The 27295-nt window shown below is 41.5% G+C and overlaps 1 protein-coding gene and 2 long non-coding RNA genes across 15 annotated transcripts in view; 2 read left to right on the forward strand and 1 right to left on the reverse strand.

Moving 5' to 3' along the window:
• Window positions 1-2253: 2253 nt before the first annotated feature.
• The window catches only part of LOC127344085 (uncharacterized), a 44853-nt gene continuing 19811 nt past the window's right edge, over window positions 2254-27295 (reverse strand). For 4 of the 12 annotated variants that reach the window (XR_007877740.2, XM_071826427.1, XM_071826415.1 and 1 more), the window contains 5 exons: window positions 12706-13124; window positions 4928-5077; window positions 4724-4837; window positions 4479-4577; window positions 2254-3958 (listed from right to left, as the gene is read on the reverse strand). Coding sequence is in view for 11 of the 12 variants with exons in the window: in XM_071826427.1 (XP_071682528.1) it covers window positions 13112-13124 (13 nt within the window). In the remaining variant the exon portion in view is untranslated. Of the gene's footprint in view, window positions 3959-4478; window positions 4578-4723; window positions 4838-4927; window positions 5078-5643; window positions 5922-12705; window positions 13125-27295 lie in introns of all 12 variants that reach the window. The other 8 variants (XM_071826426.1, XM_071826428.1, XM_071826421.1 and 5 more) reach the window with 8 other exon arrangements.
• On the forward strand, window positions 15903-21296 carry LOC127321630 (uncharacterized). Its single transcript, XR_007864221.2, has 6 exons — window positions 15903-16762; window positions 17705-17805; window positions 19245-19556; window positions 20132-20620; window positions 20710-20912; window positions 21085-21296. It is a non-coding gene; the product is annotated as an uncharacterized lncRNA (long non-coding RNA).
• Window positions 21393-25649, forward strand: LOC127321629 (uncharacterized). Of its 2 annotated transcripts, none has more exons than XR_011752294.1 (5): window positions 21393-21531; window positions 21940-22011; window positions 23429-23535; window positions 24621-24768; window positions 25264-25649. It is a non-coding gene; the product is annotated as an uncharacterized lncRNA (long non-coding RNA). The 2 variants fall into 2 exon arrangements; XR_011752304.1 differs by having other exon boundaries at window positions 25314-25649.

Genomic DNA, 27295 nt, shown 5'->3' on the forward strand with positions numbered 1-27295 from the left:
TTATTTATTCCTTATTTGTGCAGAAGGGTTATCTACTGCTCTAGCTCATGAAGAGGAGGTTCGTGGTATTGAAGGTGTCCGGGTGTGTAGAAATGCACCATCAGTTTCCCATTTACTATTTGATGATGATTCCCTGATACTTATGAAGGCTAATTTAGTTAATGCAACCTCATTGAGAAGAGTTCTGGATCAATACTGTGCAAGCTCGGGACAATTGGTGAGTGAGGCAAAATGTAGCATTTTCTTCAGTTCTAATGTTGATGTAGAGGTAAAAGCTCAGGTCTGTGAGGAACTTAATATTATGACTGAAGCTATCTCTGAGAAATATCTTGGCCTGCCCGCTATGGTTGGCCTAGACCGAACTGATAGTTTTAATTATTTGTTGGAAAGGATCATTGCAAGATTGCAAGGATGGAAAGAGAGGTTTTTATCTATGGGGGGAAAGGAGATTCTTATCTTTACTATTACTAGTACGAATGCCCGTGCGTTGCCACGGGTCCTCAAATTTAATTTTTCAATGCACATACATAATTCATGACTCACTATGAAGATTCGAAACAAATCAGGGATATCATAATGTAATACAACATGATAATGCCTAACGCAATAACAAGACAACATTGTTGTGCATCTACATGGTTCCAAGTTCTAGGTCTTGTTGTTACTCTTTCGCAGCAAGTATCACACCTATATTCTGGACTGTCACTGTCAACACAACAACCTCCTTTTGGATCTATTATTATTTCACAAAACATGGGTGATACCCTTTTCTGATTAGTCCAACAATATTTTGATAATCATAAATATCTGGAGACAACCCTAGATCATAGCCTTCTGTGTCAAACATACACAAGAGGTAAATCTTCAATAATGGCTGGGTAAAAACCTTCGTCGGTAGGTCGGGGTGCGGATGCTAATTTTTTATGCAGTGATGTATCCTCATAAGAGCCGAAGAGTATTTATTATGATGATGAGAGCAAGAATTAAATTTACCATTCATGCATGAATCTGAGCTGATGTTACTCTTTGTAATATTATAAGAAAGACATGTGAGCTTGTGAAGGTAATCTTAGAATACTCAAATACACGATGATGATCTTGGTTACAACAATATAATGCTATTTTGTGTACCACCTGAAACAACTTTTATGCTCTCAAGTTTTGCTATGTTCTGTTGACAAATAACTGCTAAACTTCCTATGCTTGGACCATGAATAGATTCCGGAGTGAGGATGTGTGAAAGAAAAATAGTTATTGCACTGTTTCATTTTTTTGTTTTGACCCATATTGGAGTTTCTTTATCTTTTGTGTCTCTTTCTGAACATAGCCCACTTTTTACTCAAGATAACATGTGCGACTAATACAAGGAAGCTCTGTGACAATAATTGTCATCAAGAAAAATATAATTACAATAAAATCGTATTCGTTACAAATTACACGATCTTAACACTTTCTTTTTCTAGAAACCCTTTGCAGAAAATGAATGTGAATGATGTAAAGCCGACCGACTCCTCACTCTGTCGAGCTCACCCGCTTTATCGAGCTCCACCACTCTCTCGAGAAGACCGATCGGAGACCGGCCCCTCCCCTGCCTCTCCATCACCGGTGGGAGAACCATCACAGTTCCGCGTTCGGCAACCTTGTTAGACCACACCTAGTAGGCTGATCGTCAAAAACCGTCGCTGCACTGTGTCCACCGTGGTCATCCTCCATCCGAGTCCATGGATCTGGCTGTTTGTGGTCGTTTCTCCCGCCTCTCTATCCACATCTTGGTGGTGGCCGTCGGAGAACTCCGATTCTGGCCGCGTGATTCGGCCTCGATGTCCTTACCTTCAACAAAGAGACATGTCCTTACCTTCAACAAAGAGACCTTCACTGACAAGGTACTGATTTCCCCTTAACTAAGATATGATATTATTATTGTCAACAGTCACGGTTTTCCCCAACTGACTATTAAAATGCGACTAACTTTTTATATATCACATTTTCACGTGCATTGGATTAACATGGAGTGTGAAGAAATAAACCTGTTTGTCTTTTCAAATTCACACGAACCTGATTGATTTTAGTTAGATTTCCTCCATCAGCTGCTGCGGCAACATATTTGGTTTGTTCCTCCTGCAAATATTAAATGGTTTTGGAGAAAAGGAAGACATGAAGATAGTAGAAAGAAATGCACCGTGGCAAATTCCATCACTTAACTTTGTCTATATGAAACTAAAAATAGGTAGTCTTTCTGGATAACATGGGAAATATAATAAGGAGCACATCTTAACCAATGAGCAACATATTTATGAACATGAGGTCCTCAATTGCAACAAATTCATGGAACACTTCTACAATTTGAACCAAGCAACCAAAATAAATTCAAGTAAGAACCGAGACATGCCCTCCAGAAAAACGAGACATGAAATCTGGCATGGGGATGAAAGAACCAGAGGTTAGGCTTGGATGGTTGCATCGATCTGTGTCTCCCCATTGTGGTATTCATCAAGATCCGGGCCTCCCCATTGAGGTATTTATCATCATCGTCGTCACATGAACAATCGATTTGGGCCTCCCCATTGCGGTATTTGTCATCCGCATCAACAAATCAACAATCGGTCTGGGCCTCCCAATGGCAATCTTGTAGCATGAACTTACTGCTTCTTTGTTATGAGGATGTAACATGAACTGACTGCTTCCTTGTTGTGAGGATGTAACGCTGAAATTATGGAAAACACAAGATTATTAACATAAAAAGAAATAAAATAAAAGGATTGGGACACAAGGGTAATACAAACAACTTTTCGGGTTAATGATAACCCTCCCAAAGGCTATGTTTCGCGACTTCAGCCTCACTCGTGCTGAAGGTTGTGCCTGGAGCCTTGATTTCTAGAGTCAAAGGACATATTAAGTTATGATATTGTAAGCATCATCATAGCTGAAGTATCGGTGGCATGATACTGACATGCTAAACCTTGTGTTTGACAACCACACGGTAGAGTTGGAGACACAATGCAAAACTTTATTCTGCAGGATTGTTGGAAGAAGAAAAGAAAGGAGATAACTCTAACCCAATTCCTAGAGAGTTTGATATTAACCCTTGGGTCACCCTTATTGGGAAAGCTTCTCTTGCTACAACACTCTATGCTTGGAGTCCCAACACTTGACGATATGCGTGAGCGTCATTACATGCACATGAAACATTACAGGTTTTCTTTCAGACTTGAAAGTGCTCTTGAGTCTATTTGTATTCCATCTCACCGATGGCCATGAAAAGTTTAACAGATCAAAAATTAGAACTTGGCGGTCTAGGCTGCTTACATGGACAACGATGTGTGGTTTGCATAACTTAATTTTCTAAGTACGAATCTTGTTATTAGAGAAGGAAAGATGTATTTCAAGGTATATACCCATAATTGCTGACTACTATAACCACTTATAGTACCGCAGTACTACAAATCGCAAATCAACAGGTGAAGTCAAGTGAGATCTAATTTATATTTATCAGTGCATCATAATTAAAATTTGCCAACCCATACCATAGCGTTTGCATCACTTCCATACTTAATTTGAGAGTAATTGATAGGCAACATAACTACCTCCTTTGCGATGCAACATGAATAACCTTCGACACAGAGAACGATAAGCTGATGTTCAAACTCTTGCTAGAAAGAAGAGCATGACGTTACATTTGTTTAAATTTTATATATCCACTGTATAATTTAATCTTGTTTTAAACTGTATGCCCTTGCTCAGATCAATTTACATTTGAATCCTAGCCTAGGGTACATAAAATATAATTATCAAAGACAAAATAATGTATACCAACACCTCCTCCCCGCCTTCAGTTTCAATATTACCGTTGATGGTGACTTTATATTTCACACACAGTTACACCGAACCGGCTTGTTGAAGTCTGGAGCATAGGACCTGAATCTCGCAAAGAAGGCCCATATATTCGCTGCAAGAGCTGCTGCACCGATCATTCCAACAAAGTGACCATATGAACATTAACTTATTCATGTTAAAGGCGTCAGCGAAAAACACAAATATCAAGAATTTGGAAGTTATTACATTGGTGATTAAATCATCAAATATGCAGCGACACACACAAAAGATAGTGTACTGTCCCACTATGTTTTTCCAATATCATTTTTTAAAAAGAGAATACTTGATCAGTACCAAGAGTACATATACGGATGGCAGAGGAAGACAAATTTTAAGAGCATCCGCAGATTGTAAGATTACCCTTTTAAAACCACCAGTTACAAATTGTAAGACGGCCTTTTTCAAACAATATGGCTACATTCTAACTATATCCTTGGGAAAAGGAAAAAAATAAATATATAATATTTCAGCAGCTCCTAAAAACATATAGCATGTAAACAATTCCTCCACGTTTCATAAAGAACAGTACCCAAAAATATGCTATGCACTTCCCCTCTACGTTAGTATTTGAAATGGAATTAAGCTTCCAGCAGTAAGAAGCTAACCTTTGAACCTGTAACATAAAATCTTGCTCTGCTTAAAAGAAATCGCAACCAAAAGGACACAAGATGCCGCAGATCTTCACCACCTTATCTATTCATAACCTGCAGTAGCAACAAATGGTTTCCATATCAATGAAAAAACATGATAGTGAAGCCCATTTGTGAGGCAATTTAAGTAATGAAGATCTAGATATCGAAAGGGCAATATGTGGCAAAAACTTTGTATGACTGAAATGAAAGAGACATACAAGGACAAGTTGTAAGGTAATTAGCAACTTCACAGTATCACTTAACATGAATAGTCCAATTTCTGTTGAATGCCATTCTCCTCCTTCCCTTTGCTCCACTGGAACCCCCTTTCTCTGAAAGAAGCAGAAGAGTTCAGTACATGGGAAAAATATTTTTAGGGAAATTCAAATACATATCCGTAGCTTTAGTAAAACTTTCTCTACCGTTTCAGCGTGCCATTGCTGCAACCTTTCCCGCCCTAGTACTCCCTGCAAAAGGTACTGCCACCGGATGCTCTGAATCACTGGTGCAGTGTGTGTCTTCCACCCCTCCCATGAGGCCCATCTACTTCTTCAAAGTATTCTGACGCTCGACTGTTGCAAAAAAATACGGATCCATTCAGCCAAGCGTCGTGACAATTTGAGTATTTGTGTGTAGTAGAACAAAGTGCCATCTCATCTATTATTTGTGCAGATTGAAGTTTCCTTAAAATGATACTGTGTGACAAGCAAGTACTTGCACTTCTGTCTACCAGTAAATATTGTGATTTAGAAAGTCATGGACCAGAAGGATAGTAACCCTTAATTTAAACTCTAGAGAAATTAACCGTGACAAATAAATGAGATTGTGGCCCATAAAAGAATTATTTTATACACTCTGAAACCATTTGAACTGATTGCTGGCATCTTGATTCAGCTTATCGAGATAAAACGTAGATTAGTATTTTTATTGCCAACAAAAGTATCATCAATCAAAGCAAGAGAGAGATTGCTCTTGATGTGAGGTACATGACGAACCATGAACAATATAGACAGTAAACTGAGTACACTACCCTGTCCAAATCACTTACGTTTCTCCTAAAAACCTCAATGATGGATTAATAAAGGAGGCTAACTGAGGATTATTAGAACACTGCAACGGTTTTTGGGCTATTTCATACCTCAATGATGCATCCGTCATAGTTCAACACGAGAACGATGGTAGATCCTCGATGGCCCGGAGCGTAGCTTCGAGGGTCCATGGCGGTGGAGGGGATCTAGATCAGAGGAGTGACGAGAGTTGGACAAGGCGGCGTGCGAGAGGAGGTGCACGGAAGATCGGCTAGCTGCGAGAGAAGGACTCCATGGCGGCGGACGGTGCGAGGAGGAACTGGAAGAGGAGGTGAGAGGGCGACCTAGATGTTTTTTCTTTTGCGGCAATCTGGGAAGGGCGATCAATCTGTGGTGGAGGACATGAAGAGTCAGGTGTGAAATCCCTCAAATCATGGAGTTTCTTTGATCGTTAATTGCCTTATGCGATCGTTAAAAAGGAAAGAAAACATCTATGCACGTCCTTGCTATTGGCGATCTGCCTTATATGTCTTTTTTTTCCTTAACTGCCTTATGTGATCGCTAATAGGTATGTGATTATTTTCCTTAACTGCCTTATGCCATCGTTATTCGTTAGTAGGTATGTGATTTGGTGGGAGGGCAAAGTGGTCTTATTTAAAAAAGTGTAGGACGAAACCTCCGACCGGAGGAAACAGAATCAGTTATTCCTTTTTATATCTTTACTATTATATTCCAGTTGGTCGTACGTCATACAACACGTTTGGTGAAGGAGATTCGAAGCATCCTGACCGTTCCATCTAATCTGAGGTCTCTAAGCGCATGATACCCAAACAGATTTTCCTTTCCTGCGTATGCTCTAATGAAGGAAAGATCATTCAACCAGATCATTCAAATAATGTTTCCTTTCCCAAGTATGAAAGATCATTCAACCAGATCATTTCCTTTCTTTTATAAGGCCTAATATGGCAAGCCATTTAAACAATCCCACAGTCACGCACCGCCTCATTGCACAGTCACGCACCGCCTCTGATCGCCGCCTCCAAGTTTCGCCCGCCGCCCGTGCCTGCTGCTCCTGAAGTCACGTACCGCCTACGGTCGCCGCCTTTGAGTTTCGCCCGCTATGTTGCAGTTTGTACATCATTAAAAATGTTTGACATCATACATTCAACACATTCAGACCGTCTAATCATATTAAGTATATTCCACTTGATATCTAGCTATCCACGGCCACAATCTCACGACGGCAGTTTATTTCTTCCCAAAAATGTGATGACGGGAGCATCAATCACGGGATAGCAGAAATCATGAGACCGCCACAGTCAATAATCACTACCTTCAAATTGCCCACTATGTATGGAAGTATATTAGGTACAATCAATGAGAAGATCAGAAAACATGAAAGCAATCACCAATCACGGAATCTAGAAAACATGGAAAGCAATCACGTGATACACGAGAGTACGGACTAGAAACCACCGCCAGGGCAAGCTTGGTGGCATTAGTCGGTCATCGTTCCCGAGCTTGATTTCCTGCCGCGAGATCGATCTTGCCGTGGACGCCGCCACCAACTCAACCCCCGAGCCCATTGTACCTCGCCGAGTTTAGGAGCGAGCAAAGAATCACGCCGCCATCCATTAATCCATGTCCATCTACGTGCATGCAAAGTTGCGTGCCGAGTTTGTCCTGGAAATCGGTGATGGCACCAATGGCCCCGTGCAACACGAAGAGCCGCATCCTGCGATCATCGGTGCCGCTTGCACCGCGCTTGATCCGCCATTAAGCGTGGAGGAGGTCAACCCGTCCGTCGACCTGCTCGTACGTTCTCCTCGCTTTCTGAATTTTCTTTTCTATCTACCTTTGGCCGGGGCACAAAATGATGAATTTGCAACAAATCTCAATCTCGGACCAACACGTTTAACTAAAACGACCGACATCTCGCAGGTAACGCCAAGTGAAACATCGCCGAGCTCCTCGTCAATTCCATAATCTACCTCTATATCTGCAGCAAGGACATCCTGGAGGACGTGCTCAGCGGAAGGGACATCCTAACTACATTCTGGGAATCTGACGAGAAAGGATACCTCGAAGTCAAGGTGCCCTCTCTCTTTCTCTGAAAGATATTTATCCAGTCATAGCACCATTACGTGTATGAATATGCACCTGGACCTTTTTGTTGTCATACAAGGGGCTAAGCAGCTCACATACATGGAAACCTCATGCTTGCCACAGCGACCACGGCGCCGTCATGCACTCCACAACCTGTATGTCAGTATGCCTGCCCATGCAGACATATCTTAACTACATTCTTTTGTCATTAACCATTGAATTTGTGATCTAATTCAGGGTTTTCTAATGGTTGTGCCTAATCTCAACTCTCAATAGCGATACTGAGAATAACTGTACGTGTATCAGGCTATCTTGTACACACAAACGTGTATCTGAATTGTTGTGCGAAATGGTATAACCTTGCTTTTTCGCTGCTTAGATGGGGATTTTATTTGCTATATTGTGCTTCGAGCTATTCAAGTTGACTCGGAAGTAATTATGTCTTTGCTTGGGCTATGCCGTTTTTGGTAGCATTGCATTGCTCTTGACTACTTATTATATCACCGCGCACCATAATTTTTGATTATTGCTAGAAAATGTCTAATTCATATTTTGCATATTTTATTTTCTTTGTGATATCAACATCTGACTTCATGTATGTGATTGATTTTTTTTGCATCATAACTCTTCACTGCATGTGATGTGTAGGGTACAAATACTTCTAGCAGAATCCAAGTGCATCAGAAAAGAGAAGAGGCTATGATATGTTTCTCTTCAAAACTCTGCTTGTGCTAAACAAGTTCCATAATTCACTGTCCTTTCATATTATCATGGTTGATACTCTGCTCAAACTTAGGACAATGGTTACAGCAAATCGCTTAGTCATCGATGCATCACATTTGCTTGGTAGGTCCACATATAATTTTCAGAATACACAATGAATAATATTGTATCAATGTTGTTCATTACCATCTTTTCCATACTGTGGTTGAGGTAAGAAACTTACTGGAAGTATTTTTTGTATATACACATGTGTGCTCCTTCTATAGATATATGTTAAAAGCATATTTTCTGTTCATTATTGTACATATGATTGAGTGATCAAGAATGGCAATAATCTTGATATTAGAATTCTGATGATAACATCAATGTAATTTGATATGGTGGTGCTTTTTTAGATTCAGAATGAAGAGTATTCTATAGTCAGTTGCTGGTACAATTTTTAATGGAGCAGATAGTGAAACACCTATTTATGCATGCATCATTTATAGACTTCTCTCTCTTGTTTCACATATTAGGCTTTTTTACAATGAAATAGTAGGAGCCTCAACCGGAGAAATGATATAGTCAGCAAAGTTTGCTGGCACCTTAAGCCTAAGTAAGGACATATCATCTCTAACTCTAGCTTGATAAGATATTTTAGATGGTCTAGCCCTCTAGATGTAGCGTCAGTTCTTTTCAGATCTTGTCCCCAGTCAATATTCAGTCTCCAACATTTCTTACTGAAAAGGCGCATGTGAAAAAACTTCAATAGCTTCTTCCCCCTTGGAACAAATGACACAGTTGAACACCTGCTAATGGTGTGCGATCTTTTTAACATATTTTTTGTATTCAGCTGATCAGCTAATATTAACAAAATTTCGCCATGAATTATATTTGGAAATCCATGTGCATGAGGAGGGAGCAGAGAGTTGCCTGAAGCAAAAAATATAGAATTTCTCTGGGGTATACTTAGATCCCCATGTCATTGTGCAGCTCATGATGAACCAGGTTATTCATAATGTTCTTGATCTGGTTCAAATCTTCAAAGGATTTCGGTGATAGCAGCATTTGAATATATTCCCACGCTCACCAGAGCCACAAAGATTAGTCAAACCGATATCCTTAGATAAGTAAACAGATCGACACGGGTATTTGTTAACCAGCAATTCATTGTTCCAACCGTCCTTCCAAAAATAAAATAGATGTCCCTAAGCCCACTGAATATGTACTGGTAAATCTGTATTTGGGAGAAAGTTCATAATAGTTTTCCTCTAGAATGGAAGTAAACACTATGTAATTGGGAGCATGACGACCGTAGAGTGGAGTAACAACAACATAGCTACATGTAGCGGCTGAGGGCTATGCGGCGAAAAAAAGGAGCAGTTGACGGCTAGGAGACAAGGTCACCGAAGGGGACTTAAACTGTGTAAATTCGTGAATAGGGAAAATGTGCACAAGGCGAAGAGTAAGATGTTGTTTGTCTGGAAAAAAACACATTGGTCGTGTAAATGTTGAGAGAATCAATAGATCGATAGCCAAGAGGCAGAAAGATAATTTCATGGGAGAAACAAAAAAAGGTACATTTAGATTACTGATTTTACTCTTCGTATCATTTTTCCGTAGCAACGCACGGGCATTCAACTAGTCAGATTCTAAAAAATGGGTACCGGAGTACAAACAATACCAAAATCTAAGATTTTCCAAAACAAAATCAGATTTTCCAAAACAAATTCGAGAGTTTTAAAAGGTAGCCTTCAAGAGAAAGAAACCATTAAAATTTGGTGGGTGATTGTTCTCTGCTGGAACTCTGTATTTCTCCTGGGGGATTCGGGGAGAAATCCCTTTCACTAAAACACACAGGAGAAGATGCACTACACATAGATTATACTTGTATATAACATCGAGATTGATGTTTGGGATCATTTTCATTCTCTCTCCTTTTCTTCTTAAGTAAAATTTACTGTTTGACCCTGGTTGCAATCTTATGATAGTGCTTAATTCTTTATATGTTAGATGTGACATGTGTGACGGTCTTCGCCATATTTTATTATTTCATGATGACATGGTTGCTCGACGTATTTTTTAAATGATGGCAATTTTTTTAAAAAGGAAACGATTTGTTCAAATATTTACGAAACCAGAGCACGGCCGAATAAACACAAATGGATTACTAGTAGTAGAGATATTGGAGTTGGTCGTAGGTCGTACAACGCGTTTGGTGAAGGAGATTCGAATCATCCTAACCGCTCAATCTACATCTAATGGTATAGTAGGTTGCTGTAATCCCGGCTTAGCTAATTACGGCTTCATGCCACCGATAAGTGAAAAATCAACTCCACCGCGGAAAGGCGACACCCCGACCCATCATCCCCCAACTTCCCTCGTGAACGCCGTCGCTGCCGTCTCCCTCAGCCCGCCCACCCTCCCGGCCTCCCGCCGCCCTCGCCTTCCTCGAGGACGCCAAGCAGCAGGAGTCCTTGGCTGACCACGAGAAGGCACTCGAGGCCCTGGAGGAGTCCCACAGCCACGGAGGCTGGTCATTCCCAGTCGCACGCGCCCTCCCCTTCGCCATTGCCACGGCCTCCCGCCTGGTCCTCCTCTTCTATGTACCCTATAGTCTCCGGTCGCCGTCGCGAGATCTTCGATTCCTCGTTGGGCGGGGGCGCCGAGATGGCTTGGGGGCTAGATCGACGACCACGGGGCCTAGGTCAACGGACGACACATCTTCATCGAGCTATCCTTTGGGGCCTTCTTCTCCTTCGTGCAGTGATGCTGGCACGCACGGCGGCCATGGTGCCGAAGGCTGCGACCTCGCCCAACCGGTCAAGGAGATGCCGGATCAACTGGCACCTTTGTGCTTGTAGGGATCGTCATGAGCGTAGCACCCTGCTGTGTCGATGCAGAAGTGCTTAAATGGCATCAGATCCCTTCATCCCCCATCTCCCCTAGCAGGGCAGAGCACTCACCCCAAGGGCTACGGCCACCGTTGTTGTCCATTGCTGCTTCGGCATGGACGGATTGGTGGCTGCATCGCTTCCACCCACAGGCAGAGGCTCTGGAGGTCCTCTGCATGTCTAGGTACATCCATCTTTGCTTCACCGCTGTTGGTCACTACACACGCTCCAAGTGATTGACAAATGCAAGAGTTTCTATACTGTTTTATAAGTCTTTCGCATTAGCCATCCAATTGGTAGAAGCATTTACATGTAATTTTATTCTAAAATCACTTAGCTGATTTGAAAGGTGTAAACATATGCAAATATCACAAGTACTGTTTATCTTTTTGCTCTCCTGATAATGGAACATCGGATTTATGCTCTTACAATAATTAATAGATCTTGTTATTACCATCTTCTCAAGTTGTTATAATTTTTTTGTTTCCAAGAAATTATTAACACTGATATGTGTACACGCCCTTGTCAAAATTCGGTTTCTCGTAGTTGTTAAAACTGCATATTAATCTTATAACATCTCCGATTAATTCTCATGTTTGTAGTAGCCATGGTTGTATACATGTCTTGTATTTGACTTTATTCACTTTGGCAGAAAAGATTCTTCAGAGGAATATTTCTGCTGGTGGTGATATATATTCTTGTACATAGATGATTGTTGTCACACGGGAAGTATGGGACCCTCAATTTAATTTGTAGTTGATATGTAACAGGAACAAAAGGAAAATGTCCGGTAAGATAATACAATCATTTTTTTGATACATAGAAGGTTTGCTTTTGTAAGACATCTTTTTTTCTTTGACAGGACAAGATATTTCATAAACGGATAATAGCAGAGCGCAGAAGAAAGAATGGTGTTAGCATGATCAAGCTTTTTAATATAAGGTTCGTAAAGCGAATGGTATATGACAATAAGAGTTTTTTATTTGTGTGAAAAGTTATTTATTGGAAGCACAAAGACATCAAGGCACATGCTATTTTTTCTCCATTGCAAAGACTTCATGACGCATATTCTGTTTTCTTCATCCTTTCCAATCCAAGGTCTTCATGATGCAATATCTTCTGAGGTATCAATAAACAGATTCTTTTGGCTAGAGGATTTATTTCCATTAGTTGCTGACATGTAGTTTTTTGGATGTAATTTGTGAGATTAACCCCTTTAGAAGGAATGAACCAGAACACTGAACACTTATGTAGTTGATAAACAAATAGTGGAGCCAATGTGCCTTTTTGGTTTAGACCCATCATTATTACCAACTTGTGAGGATTCTAACAATGGGAATTGGTGTAACTTCTAGGGATTGTTCAAGCAGATGAATTGGTACAACAGGAGTCTAGCATTGCTAGAGAAGATCACCATACGTATAAGAAGGCATGTAGAAAATGATAGAATATACACTATTACTAGCATACCATGTTCAGTGTCGGAGGCATATTTGTTGTGGCAGGCGGGGAGTACAATGAAATTTCACCAGTTCCATTTGAGTGTGAGTTTTCGCCGTCTTCAGATCTAACCTGAATTCAAAGTATACATGCGAGGATAGTAGCAATGGTAATTTTAAGGGCGACATAACGGATGGAAAAATACTGACCAAATTATTGTTAGTAGTAGCATCTGTCATAGGTCCTTCTAACATGGGCTGCTTAGTTTTGAATAAATATTATAGCAATCAGTGTGGAAACTATAACAAATAAAATACCTTGCTGGCTCGTGCTGATGATGGCTGGAAGTACAACCTTCGATCTAGCTATTTTGTCTGAGCCAGAAGAAAAATGTTTGAGCTCAAATTCAAACACATTAAATTTTGATGGACTGTTGTCACGCCTTTGACCTGAAAAGATGAGTTCCCATAATTGTTATTGAGAGTAAATTGTGTGATAACTTATTTCAGCTGCAACAGTTTTTGGCCTCTGTGCTGCAGTTCCAGTGAGAACTTCAATTTTCTACTACGTTCAAAAATCAATTGATCTAGCCTCTTATGCGCTGAAAAACCTGTGTATGATTGCTACATATTGGTATCCTACTGTTTGTACGTAATTTTTCTTACTGGCAGCCTAGGAAAAGGCTTTTATACAGAAATATAAAAATGGTTTAGTGTTCAGCTGGCGAGCAAATATATGTAAAAATTTCATTAAAATATGTAGAATGTAAGTTGTACGTACATAAACATGAGATGGTGTGGAGAAGAAATACATCAGTGAGTTTGTCCATTTAGTACTTATTGTTTTAGCTTTGCCTTTTATTATATATATCAACATGATGACCCTTTAATAGCTGATTTAGTTCTGGTGCTTTACCATGTTGACCATGCCTCTATAACCTAATGGCTGAAGAATTTCACTACATAGCCATGGAGGAGCGGCGGAGCGAAGCTGTGAAGCACACAAATTGGTTGCCCCTCATGTACAAATTGGTGACATTTCAGCAACTACGTTAATAGTGATAGTGTTAAGAATTTAATGTTTAATAGCTTTGTTCTAGACACGGATGATCACTGATTGATAATGTCCATAATCCTTAGTTGTGACACAACTTGAAGCAAATTTTTGCCTATCTATGCAGGATGGCAGAATGGGCATATCAACTGGTGTATTAGCAGCAACATATTTGGTCTTTGACTTGTCCTGAAAATTCATTATTTTTTCTGGTCACTCAACATGTACACGTATACCGTCAAAATTTGTTTCGTACATGGATTTTCCTGTGTCTTGCATTTTTACCAGAAGGATGTTGAAATCTATATGAGAATAAGGACACCCTATATATATTCACAAGTAAAAGACCTATATTTCACGGATATACTTAAACATAAGTGACATTAATTGAGGTCGAAATTAGGAGAAATAACACAAGCATGCACATGCATTATTTAAAATGTGTGAAGAGGAAAGAAATCTGAAAAGATTGAAATGATAGTCATCAGGAGTATCTCGGGTGATAATGGCAACTTTACTAGACCGTAGCAACGCACGGGCATTCAACTAGTTAAAGCTATTATCCAAGCTATCCCAGTGTTTGCGATGGCAGTATTTAAAATCCCAAAACAACTATGTAAGGAAATGAATGATGCAATGGCCAGCTTCTGGTATGATCAACAGAGGATGCATTGGTTTGCATGGTGGAGAATGTGTATACCGAAGAGAAAGGGAGGTATGGGGTTTCGTGATCTCCATACTTTTAATATGGCCATGTTATCCAAACAGTGTTGGAGATTGCTTTCAAAGCCAGACTCTATTTGTGCAAAAGTTCTGAAGGCGAAGTATTATCCTAATTGTTCACTATTACATGCGGGGCCAAAGAAAGGGTCTTCCTATACCTGGCAGAGTATTGTTGCGGGGTTGAAAACTTTTAAACGAGGTCATATTTGGAGAATCGATACAGGAGAGAAAGTAAATATATGGGAGGATCATTGGATCCCAACTAGTCCGACGAGAAAGGTGATAACTAGCAGAGGACAAATCTTGTACAAAACGGTCGATCAACTCATTGATCCAAATACGAATCTCTGGGATGAGGATCTGGTTCGTATGCTCTTTTTGAATATTGATGCAGAGCGGATACTAAGAATACCTCTGAGTTCTCATTTAGATGAAGATTTCGTTGCTTGGCACTATACAAAAAATTATATTTTTTCTGTCAAATCAGCTTACTACATAGAATGGGATCATCAGTTCGGATCACAAGTGAGGAGAAGAGATGGTCAAGGTTCATCGCAAGATAATCCAGTCTGGGAAAAAGTATGGTCTTTGGAGGTTCCGAGTAAGGTGAAAATTTTCATATGGAAAGCCTTACATGGTGTAGTCCCTGGGATGGCTATTCTGGCATCCAGACATATCAAAGTCCAGCCACAATGTCCTATTTGTATGCTTGGCCCAGAGGATATAAAACACCTTCTATTCTGTTGTCCCCGAGCAAGACAGGTTTGGGGGGAGCTCGGTTTACTTGCTGTAATTGAGCATGCAATAATGGTTGACAGATCGGGTTCGGTTGTTTTGGAACATATACTCTGTTCCCCAAATTCTAAAGTATCTTGGCTTGAAAATGTTAAAACTCATGAGCTGCTGGCGGTTGGTTGTTGGTACATCTGGTGGCAACGTAGGGAATTAGTGAAGGGGGAGAATGTCAGTCCTCCAAAGAGTTCGGCTTTTGCTATAAACGCTTTGGCAGCAAATTTTGGTGCTGTCAAACATTCTGCTGTTGAGAGAGAGGTTAAATAGTCAAAACCGCCCAGGGGTCATCAAAAGTTAAATGTCGATGCTTCTTATCATTTGGATGGTTCGGGTTCTGCTAGTATTGTTCTGAGAAATGACAAGGGTGAGGCCATAGCTGGTAAGATTTGCTTGTTAAATGATCTCATGAGTTCGGCTCAGGCAGAAGCAATGGCGCTGTTAAGAGGGTTACAGTTTCTGGAGCAGATTGGGTGTTCTTCGGCGTATATTGAATCGGATTCTCTGGAATTAATTCAAGCATGCAATGGAGATACTGAAGTATTTAGTCCCTACACGGCAGTGCTTGCTGATTGTTTTCAAATAGTCAGTACGATGGACATGGTGATTTTCCAGCATTGCCATAGAGAAGCAAATATGGTGGCTCATAATTTAGCAAAGCATGGATATGAAAATAGTACCAGTCTAGTTTGGGATGATAGGCCTCCTGATTTTATTAGAGCTGATGTTATTCATGATGTAACTCTGATGGAGATTGTACCGAATATTTGAACCCACGGCAGCAAGTTTCTTACGCACTCTTTTCTTTACCAGGGTACCGAAGGGGACTGGAAGGTTTTTAATGAGGCGGCTTGCTTGCTTAATATATTTTATTTCAAAAAAAAAGAGGTCTACTAGTGAAAAAGTCTATGCATTGGTTCAAATTAATGGTCAAAATTATGGCTCACCACGTTAATTTCGTTTCTATTTCCCAGACTCGCTCGTACCCAACATTAATTGATGTAATTACCCCCAAGAGATGGTGTTACATCGCCCTTTGGCGTCCAGGCCCCCAATCCTCTCCTTGCGCCCTCCTCAATCGATTCCGGCCAGCTCCGGCACCACCTTCACCTTCTCCACCGAACACATTGCTTAGAATCGTCGCTTTGGAGCACCTCCCGACGATTCCTACCTAACTCCGGCGCTCGATCCCGACTACCCAACTCCCGATGCAGCTCGCCGCCCCCCGTGAACGGGCCACCGGCCCCGCGCGCCGGCAGTGACGCCGCCCTGGTGCCTCACCTCTGCATCCCTCCTTCGGTGGCCAAGAGCATTTCGACGCGACGGTGAAGCTCGGTGACGGCCGCGTCCGGCTGGCGGAGCGGTTGTGGCAGCAGTCCGCGGGTGCGCAGGGCTGGCGGCGGGGAGGGGTTGGGGACGTGATGCTGGTCGCCCCGAGATGCTCCCGGCGGCCACGACCCCTACCTCCTGCCGCCTGCCATCGCTCCAACCTTCCGTTGGCGGCTACCTCCCCTCCTGCCGGGTGAGCTACTATTTCCCTCATGCATCCATTCTTGCTAAAAAAATCATTTCTTTTTTTGTTCCTGGTCAGTTGATTGTGTATGCATAGATTGGGCATGCACATATATATATATACAGGGTTAATCAATCCAGCCAGCTGAAGCTAGTTCAGTAGGTGGCTGGTACCTCTAATCGTGGAACATTGAGATTGCACGAATACTCAAAGTTGGCACAAAAATATCTAGTTTTTTTTTTTTGAACTAGCATATACATGGTTCATTCTAGCAAGCAGGAATAATGACCTTCAGATAATTGATCCAGCAAATCATCTAGGTTGCATGCATTAATTGATACAAACACTGAACTTCAAGTCTAAAATCTTAAACTTTCTCTCCTGTTGGAGGCCGATTCCATCTCAGTGTAGTGAATCTGCCTCAAAATCAAGTCAAAGAAAAGGAAATACCATGCGCTTGAAACTCATGTTATATTTCCTCTTAGTTAGATCCCACAAAGGTTCCTCCACTATGTCTGCTGTGTGCTTGATATAAGTTGTTTCACCAAACGGTAGCACAAGGATGAGCACATACACACTATTTGTTCTAGATTGATGGGAAGTTGGGAACACGATTTGTCCTCCTGGTCTGCGTTTTTTTTGGATAGTGCTACTGCTGCTGCCTACCTTAGTAATCCCAAATTCAGTACGTCTATCTATGCAGAACATATAGTATGGTCTTTCTTTGGAAGGGATTTTATGCAGTTTGATAACGTGTGGGTTGTTTTCTAGATGATACTATGGTTGCTGCCGACGGTTGTAATCACAACTTTATGCATAACATTGAAATGAAAATATTGCAGTGTGCGGTTATTGAAGGAACTTGGTTGTTGCTACATTTGCTAGTGATCTTTTTACAAGATTGTTTTGTTCAGACAGTTCATTTATCAGATTGCTTCTTACATGCTGCAGCGGTGGTTGCTCGTACTGCCTCTCCCAAATGGCGGCACGGTGATGCTAGCCCTACAAGACACCGTGTTGCATAGCCTCACTGTCCTCCAAGGCAGCAGAAGGTAGTTCTCTGTGATTTCAGTTGGGTCCTTTTTTTTTGAGAGAACGCAAAGACTTTGCGTTTCTTTTCATTTAATAGAAGAAGGGTACAATGGGCGTCCCAAGTTGTTGGGATGATTACTCTTGCCAGCAGCTCCGGCTTTCGCCTAGAGTGCCGCCTCTACCCTAATCCTTTCTAGGAGCCTGGTAACAGAGGGCTGCTCGTTTTTGAAGATGCAGGCATTACGATGTATCCAAACCATCCAGGCAGTCGGCAGGGTTGCAGAGGCAAGACCTTTGCACATGACCTTGGGCGTGGCCTGATTGGCAGTTAACCACCAATCATTGAGCGATGAGTCGTCCTCAGGTGGCATGTACGTCAGTCGTAGCCATGACAGTATCTCGTGCCAAACTTGCCTCAAGAAGGGGCAAGTGATGAGCAGATGCTGCATTGTCTCCGGCTCCTGGTCGTACAGGATGGTTCTGACCACAAGGCTTATCGGGGAATCTTGTTTCATATGCTTGTAGTGCTCTTCTAGTTCTGTGTATTATACTATTATAGGATATGAAATTGGAATTTCCTATTTCATTGAGATAGCATAAACTCACTTTTAGATTCTAGTCTTCGCATGGCCAACAGTTCTTGTTGGCTTCGTTGCTCAAAGTGCCTATTCTTTTCTTTTATTGCATTGTCTGTTCCAATTTCTGTTTATTTGACCATTTGTTTTGCTAAACTACAAACTGTGAATGGAGCTACAACAGTGAATGGAGCTGTGCATTTTCTTTAAAATATTTGTAGACATCTTGAGCTTGTAATGTTTTTGACAATTACTAGCTAAGTTCTCAGTGTGGGTATTGTAATTCAAATACTTGCTATTTACAGTGTTTCTTATAGGGATCTTGACATCATTTAGGATTGGAGACTGGTTGCTTTATTTGACCCTTTGACACGCATTTGTACCTTGAAAGTACAGGGCAGTCCCATTTTTTGGCACTCAATTGCTAAAGTAGTGTCAGTTCTTTGTAGCTTGATTAGTACTGTGGTTATTGTGTTTACTGTGTGTGCATTTCATAACTGCTCTTATGTTCTTAACTCCTTATAAGGATTTGAGTTTATGACAACTAAATAAAAATGGGTTTTGTCTCATCAAATTTATTTATGTGTCCGTGTAGACGGCACTACTATTTTGTGACATTGACTTGCCTTTCTGTTTGTATGTCATACTACCAGTAAGTAGTAATGCAAATTCATCTAGTATGCTGGCCATATTCTGTCATGGACTTAACACAAATGTTCATTTGTTGGAGAGATTGTGATATATACTGACAGAGTTAGCTACATGTGCGAAACAAGAAGAGTATTTGAACATGCCTATTGAGCTATATCCAGTTCCCCCTTTTCATGTTTCTTGTAGTGCAATTATTTACTTCATAGGTGCTGATAACCGTGCTTCTTGTGTAGGTGGAGATATGGGCTAGTGATAAAATACAACAAGACGATCGTACATTCATAGGAAAGTGGGATGTACAAGACATTATTGTGTCATCTCTACAGCTTTGTGGACCTGAAAATTCAAGGAGCTTGGAAGAGGCACCAAGACACATGAAACGACAGTTCCCAAGTCCTATCCGCTGTGAAGAAGGTGATGCTAAGCTGGGCAAAGACGGCACGGACTGTGGCGCAGGGTGGTGCTGCGCAAAGTTGCTCAACGTCGCCGCCGGTCCAGCAACTCCGACTTTGGTGCTGCGGAGGTTGAGGACGACCACCAACAAGGTCCACCCCACTTGCTATCTTAATCTTTCCACCATCCGTTCCCATTTCTGTGCATTGGATGTTTTGACTCAATTCGATTTTGGTGTGGGAGTTTGAGTGTTGAGCTATGAGAGGGCTACATACTGCAAATTTCTTTCCAGTGCAGCCACTAATTTTCCCGTTAGTAATATGCTTAGAGTATTCTCACATGATTAACTAGCTATATTCTCTAACTGAATCTTTTTCATATCGACTTACTCCGTCCAATTGTCCATTGCTCTCTCTCTTGTGCGAGTGCATGCCCTTGCAGCCTTGCTATCGTGGGTTCCACAAATACAATTTTGTGTATGGTGTGAATCTTGTGTCGGGCTACAGAGACCATTACTACTACTTCGTGCAGACCACCACCAACTTTATTAGTTTCTTAGGAAGGGTAGAAAAATATATAGCCTAACTTTAGTTTATATCTCTATTTTCTTCATCATATATTCTCCAATAATATGATTTCAGTATGTTCTTTTTTGCGAGGGAAACACATTCAGTGTTTTTTTAACAACACAAATTCATCATGTTAATGTGTGCTATTTGTACAACAGGGCCCACCAAGTCCAAGAACGAGGCAGTTTCACCACCGGCAACAGCACCACATCGAGTTGATGTGGGAGGGAAAGAGAGTGGGAGGACCTGTCAGCTTGCCGGTGGGTGGTGACTACATGGAGCATTGAGAAGTGGGATGTGTAGCTGCTGGTACGGCTGGACGTCGGGGGCGAGCTTTTGGCTCAGCCCGAGTTTTTCGCAGCTCGCCGCTGCTGGAGAAGTTTACCCACCTGCCAGTGACACACACATGCTCAGCTCGCGAGTTGCTCCGAGCTGCACCGAGCTTTGCACAAGCTCAGGCCGAGCCCCTTTTTCCGGCTTGTGAGACAAACGAGCCAGCTCGAGCTGAGCTATTTGGTAGCGAGCTAAAGTGCAGCTCGCACCGAGCCCAGCCCGAGCTGGCTCGTGTCCAGCCTTAGCTGCTGGCAGGGCCATTGCAACTGAGAAGTGAGAAGTATCTAGCTGGATTTAGCAGCACCAAGTTCAAGGTATGCTTCTGCAGTAGTATTTACACCTCCACTCCTTACTCAATTTGCATATGCAGAGTGGTAACCTTGTGTTTTTTTTTTGCTTGCAGGTTATTGGATCATTGTGCTCTACCTGTATGAAGGCAGGCCTAAATGGCTTAGATCCTTTTCACTCATGGAATTGACATGGTAGTATGTCATGAAGTGGAGGTGGAACATGTCGTCATCTACTCATTTGCACCTCAAGTTTATTATTACCAAGACACTTGTATTGTGTATGAAAGAGCGGAGATGCTTGTGAACTGTATGCTAGGTACTGCAAACTCATTCTTCATGGATTTTGGTTGGTATTTATACTGTGGCTGAATACGTGCACTGTATCCCCGAGCACTCTGACAATTAGACCAGAATACATTGTAGAGTAGTTGCTAGGCAATTTCTCAACTCTGAACCTACGAGCTCATCTGGTTGCTTTTGTTTTGCAGGTCACTGATTTCATTCACATCACGACAGCAGATTATTATCATGGATAAGAGTATCCTAAATAGTAATGTTCTCTTCTTGGTCGCTGATGCGGTATAGGCTGGTTTTGCTGTTTCTGTCGCTGGTGGCAGCCTATGTTGCTCGGTGAACGCCGAATAAGAGGCCACATTTGGACTGAAACACTCAAGCACCACACCGGCTTGAGCATGCTACAACCAATGCAAGTCCTCCACTCTATCTCTTCTTCAATTTGACGTGTCTATCTATGCCTTACTTGTTTGAGCTGGAATTTTATGAAACTCATATCTGTTTGTATCTGCTGATTTCAGCGAGCCTGCCAAGGTCCTTCTCGTCTCGCCCACCTTTGCCCCTGAGAGCAAGCTGGAGGCTCCTCAAAGCATGTGGCCTGAATCCGGCATAGCATCTTGTTTGCTGGCTAGTCATTAGAAGTAAATCCTTTTAAAAACTTGTTACTTTTGTCTTGCCATGTGTGTTTATGCTTCATTGATGCTCCTGATTATGATAATCCTAATAATAGTATCCACTATTGACCTGAATCTTGAAGCACTTATCTTTAGGTTTTAATTTCCATTTGTCTTCGGTATCTCCCAAATTATTGAGTATAATAAAATGCCCTAATTATTGAGTATAATAAAATGCCCCTGCCCAGGAAATGTATCTATGGCCCTTCAATCAGCGCACATTTGTACCTTTTAAGGTTGAATTAAATCCTTTATGGTTCCAGTTCAAATATTTATCTACATTGAATTATGGTTCTTCTGAAATGTCTTCATTACATTCTATTCTTCTTTACTAGTACGTAGTACTCAGTATTTGTTACTTCTGTCTTATTTCAGGGTTGTGGGAAACAACCTGATGAAAAGTTGATGCAAGACACTTTGAAGAGCATGAGAAATCCTAGCTCATGTGTAAGTTAATTAGTTGCAATATTGCGTGATTTCTTTTTTTTCTTTCGTTTGACAGCGAAGTGCCAAGTTGTTGGGTGGGCTCAAACTTGTGATGATAATATGTATTCTAGATCCTTTCTAATAAGGCTTTTTAGGCTGTGTTGCCACTATTATCTTTCTATGTTTCATGGTTCAGCTTATAAAAGTGCCATTTTCCAGTAAACCATGCGAACTATACATTGTATTGCATGATGACATGGGTTAAATGCATACATGGACTCTGATGCAACAGCTAGGAAAGTTAGCTAGATTTGTACAGCTAGCAAATCAATCTGAACTAAATCGCTAGGAGCCTATATGATGCAACTAAGTTCATTACTTGATTGTCTCTGTTTATACAATTATGCCATACACAGACATTATTCATTGCAAGGTTCAACTATTTGGCAAGTGTGCAAGTTCAGCAAGGTTCAACTATTTGGCATATGAACTATTTGCTTACTTCTGGGTATGTTTATGGTATTGCTACAATTGAAGTTCAACCCTAGGAATAGAGAAAAAGGAATTTCAATTTCTAATGTGTTGTATTTCTTCCAACAGTTGCTAAGGATCCTGTGATGTGTGCTCCGTGTAGTAGTCTGCCAAATTGCATCAATGTAGTATTTTGTATCTCTTATTTTCTTTTGAGTTCTTTTTTGGATTGTGGACTGCAAAAATAATGCACCTCTTTTCATGTATAGCTATGTGTGTTGTCCTGTAGTAGAGAGGCTTACCATTGCATGCCTTTGATCTAAATAACGAGTAATTGCTAGCCACTGCTTATCTGAAACTCTGTTCCACATATAGGGTCTGTTCCTTTCCCCTCTTGCCTTGCTTTTGAAATGCACGTATTGCTGCTTATATCGAAAGAGAAACTAAAACGCATGTGTACCACTTCTGATTTTCTTGAAAGATGGATTTGAACTGTTGCATGACTTTGCAAGTTGAGCTACTTTCTATTGGGTTCTAATGAGTTGCCTTAGATTCTCATCCTCCATCTTTCAGTATAGACAGGGGGCCTCGAGGACGATCATATGTATAGTTGAATCATTTTTTGTTATGGTTCTGTTTAATCAAAAGGATGAGTATCAGTTCTTGTTCTTTTCCTTCACAGACGGAACCCATCATTATGAGTGCAAGATTCTTCCTATCTTTAGTACAAGTATTTACATGGAGTGGATTTTTTTTATAGAGTTCCTTTGTTATTGAGAAATATATATATAAATATATATATATATATGTATTATGATGGTCCCTTAATTATGTCCCGCTCAAAGGTCGCAGATCCAGTTGTTAATAAGCTTGCCTCTATGTAGTGCACTGTTATTTCTAGACCTAGAATTTATGTAGCTGGGACATTGTGGCTTGTGCTGAAAACGGGTGACATGTGCATTGCCAGATGGTAGATCCTTCAGTGGAGGTGACCAAGAATAACCACGACGATGGAAAGGGCATGATGTTTTGGCTCCAGTGCTGCTGCTGATTGGCTTTGGCTACACACCTTGGGTGAGCTCCTTGGGTTCCCTCTTGCTCACATGGTCATCTAGTATATCTACATGCCCATTGCTGGCCTAAAGTCTCCAGTTTTGTGTTTGCATTATTTTCCAAGTAGTATGATGTTTGTTGTGGTGTATTCAAGTTGGGGATTTCATTCATCACTTTGCTATCAATCTGATAAGAAGAGTTGTTGCTAGGATTTGGTAATGGAGCCCATCATGTGTGTTGTTTATCTCTGGTTTGGTTCAAGTAATACATACATATTGCCATGCATGATTTCATCGCATTTTCACCACCCTAGGTCAATTGGTATTCTGTGCTATATTATCTCAATGTTGTGAGAGAAATTAAGTGTTAATGCAAATTAGCATGTTGAGCTACACATGTATTGAGGTACGAGCTGCCTATTTTTCATGTTCCTGTTTTAAGTTGCTATGAAGTATGAACCGTGAAATGTATGGTCGACTGCTTCCCATTGTTGTTTTGTCCTCGAGGATGTCGATCTAGTAATGTCCATGTGTGGCTGGCTTTCTTTTTCCAAAGCATCAGTCTGTAGCTGGCTGGTTTAATTTCCTGGTCTCTCTTACTAATTCTATGGTTTCTTTCTCAAATTTTTAGCTACATGTGTGTGTGATTTGGACTTTAATTAACTAAGAGCACTAGGGTGGAGGTTCCAGTTCCTATTTAGTAAGCATGATTAACTCTCAATAGTGCTCCGTTGGGTGTTACAAGAACATGCTGTTTGGTTTGTTTAAATTGGCTTTTACTCAAGTTAGAGGTTTTATTTTGTCACTTTATTATCAATCTGATAAGAAGAGATGTCGCTAGCAGTATTTGGAGATGACACCAACAAGTGCTCTCATCTAGTGTGATGTTTAGGACTTGTCAATCTCTCTTTTGTGCCTTTTCTAAAATACAGTTTTTGCTTTGCTGACCATGCTTAAATAATAATTGATTATTTAACTAGCATTATTCTTTCTTAAAGAGAACCCATAAATTGAACCCATAAATGCACAGGTTTTCACTCTGCAAATGACTTGCTTTATTATCTCGTGATAGATCTGACGCATATTGTGTTCAATTTGCAAATTCAGCAAAAACAAGGACGAAACCCTCCCATGCTATGTCATAAGGAAGCCGAAAGGACCGAGTATGAATAAGAGGCTCTTTCCTTGGCTTTCTGCTCTGTCAGCTACCTCGACACCGTGGGCGCCGTGACCATAACTGCAACTGCATCAAGTGGTACTCATCGCTTGTTTTCCCCTCTTGTGCTCTTTATTTGCCAATGTATCAAGTTTACATTTTAGAAGGTGGTAGACACTCTGTCCCTCCTCTGGTTATTGTTGCTGTAAATACTAGATCCCCTGTCAATTGTGCCAGTCTTTGAGACTGTTGTTCTTTGTATGGAATGAATTCTACCTATCTCTCTCTTCTGTAATCGCTGATTATTGGTTCTGCTCTTGTGAAATCGATGACCTGATTGTTAGTTCTGCTACCATGGCAATGCCCTTTTATACATCTCTACTGATAAAAATTACGCCAGCTGTGGTAATTTTTTTGTTCATTTGGCTGTTAATTGTGGCGCAATCATATGTAGTCTAGGTCTCGGTACAAAATGAAGTGTTTTTTTGTCCCACAATGGCATTTGTCATTGACAGGAAAATATTTAGATGTTTGTTCCCTTTATTTTGAAATTAGTTTTGAGAAACTGAATTGCTGCCTTATTTTGCAATGCAGCTATTTCAGATGATCTTGGTTCAAATTATCAGTGGCTATACCTATTTTAGAGCGGCCTAGCCTTGCCGTCCATCTCTTTGAAGCGGGGTTTGCTGGTCAAGCACATGCGGTGCATGGACGCAGAATTGGCCGGGCGGGTACTTCTGGCGTCACGAGAAGCCCTGTCAAGAATTTGTTTGATCCGTTGTCATGTAACCTGTCCACCCATGGTGCTGATCTGCTATTGTAGGATACCGAATTGGTCTGTGCGTTCTGAAATAGGATTTTTGTCTTGATGTCGTTTTGTTTGGTTCCATGCCCAATATGTTATCTGCATAGATTCTCAGGCTTGACACACCTGACGATTTTGTACAAGTTAAGCCTTGATAAATTATTGCCTAGCTTGCTTGTTATATGATGTTGCTGCTATGCAAAAAAAAAAATAGTCGATGCGATGCAACTTGGCATGAAAATAAAAGAAAAATCTAACTGTTTTTACTGGTTGCACGCATGATGGCTGAGTGATTTTGGAATTGATTCTGCCATCACTTTTATTTTGCACCATGTAAATGTGAGATTAGTTTTCCACTTGGCTCTCATCAGCAAGAACCAAGCCCTCTCTTTTCAACGAGCGCATGTATCTGTCCCACCAAAGCAATAGTATGGTCGATGCGATGCCATGCAAAATTATACCAGTAGAGTTGTTGCGCATCAGTTTTCAAGATTTTTCTTTGATGAAAAAATTGAGCAACTACTTAATTATGTTACACTTAATTGGCGCCGTTAGATTAGATTCCTAGTGATACCAAATTTTTATCAAAATATTTGATAATAACTAGGACTTAATTTTTGCGGAAGTTAAATCTTTGAAGCCACATGTGCTGCATGGAGGAAGTAGCAATTGTCGATGCGGTGCAAAATAATACAATAGTCTATACAATGCCATGCAATACAATAGAATAGTAGAGTTGAATGCCATGCAAAAGAGAGAGCATTTGCTCGGCTAGCTAGGAAGTTGAGCCATGCAGAGAACATTCACTGTGCTAGAGAACTGAGCCGCCTACCGCCACCAACAGTTAAATGGTTGTTTGAATAACGTGCAACCACAGAATCAAGGGAATGACACGTAAGCAATCCGTGGCACAGACGCATCTCAACCGTCCACTTTCTCCCATCAGGCAACAACGGAGAGAAGAGAGTGGTACCCCTCATCTCTATTTCCACCAACCATGGCTCTACTATAAGTACAAGTACATGAACACGAACCGCGTGCGGGTATCGTGTGTGTGACTTGTGACTTTGGACTTTGGCGTCGGCGAGTGTCGTGGTATCGTCACGGCATATGCCATAGGGTGGCTAACGAAGGTGGTTCCTAGGAGATCTCACGGCGGTATCCGGATGCGGTTATGGGGACGAGCGACACGGCGACGTACCCAGGTTCGAGGCCCTCCAATGGATGTAACACCTCTACTCCTGCTAGAGTGTATATGATGATCACACAATACAAGGTTGCTCCTTGAGCTGTGTCCGGCTGCTCCTGGGAGGCTAAGGAAGACAAAGTCTCTCTCTCAGGGCAGCGCTAGGGGTGAAAGTGAGGTGAGAATGATCGATCCTCCCCCGCACGAGGGGGGGAGCCCAGCTTATATAGGTGCTGGCACTTTACATATAAGACCCTATAGTTTACTGGCCGGCTTGGCCGGCTCCGGCTCCCGCTCCTTCCCGAGGCAAAGGACGTCGGGAGCCGTTGAGGCCTCATGGCTGTCCCATCCGGGCTGCCAAGGTCAGCGGTATGGAGAGGAGGTGTCCACTGTAACCAGTACGGATCGACGTAGTCCATGATGGCCTGTCCGGCGCGTGGCACTATTGCTCTACAGTGCCCCGCGCTTTACGGAAGATGAAGTCAGCGTGGACTTTGGGAACCCGGATCACCAACCCGGTTCCTTCTTGTGCAAGACTCGCCAGCCTCGAGTCGGCCTGAGGTACAGACCCCCAGTCGGATATGGCTTGTAGAAGCCGGCCCAGCCACAGCATTGGCGGCCGTAGCTAGGCCGAC

The sequence above is a fragment of the Lolium perenne genome, chromosome 1 (genome assembly GCF_019359855.2).
Source record: "Lolium perenne isolate Kyuss_39 chromosome 1, Kyuss_2.0, whole genome shotgun sequence".
NCBI classification, from domain to species: domain Eukaryota; kingdom Viridiplantae; phylum Streptophyta; class Magnoliopsida; order Poales; family Poaceae; genus Lolium; species Lolium perenne.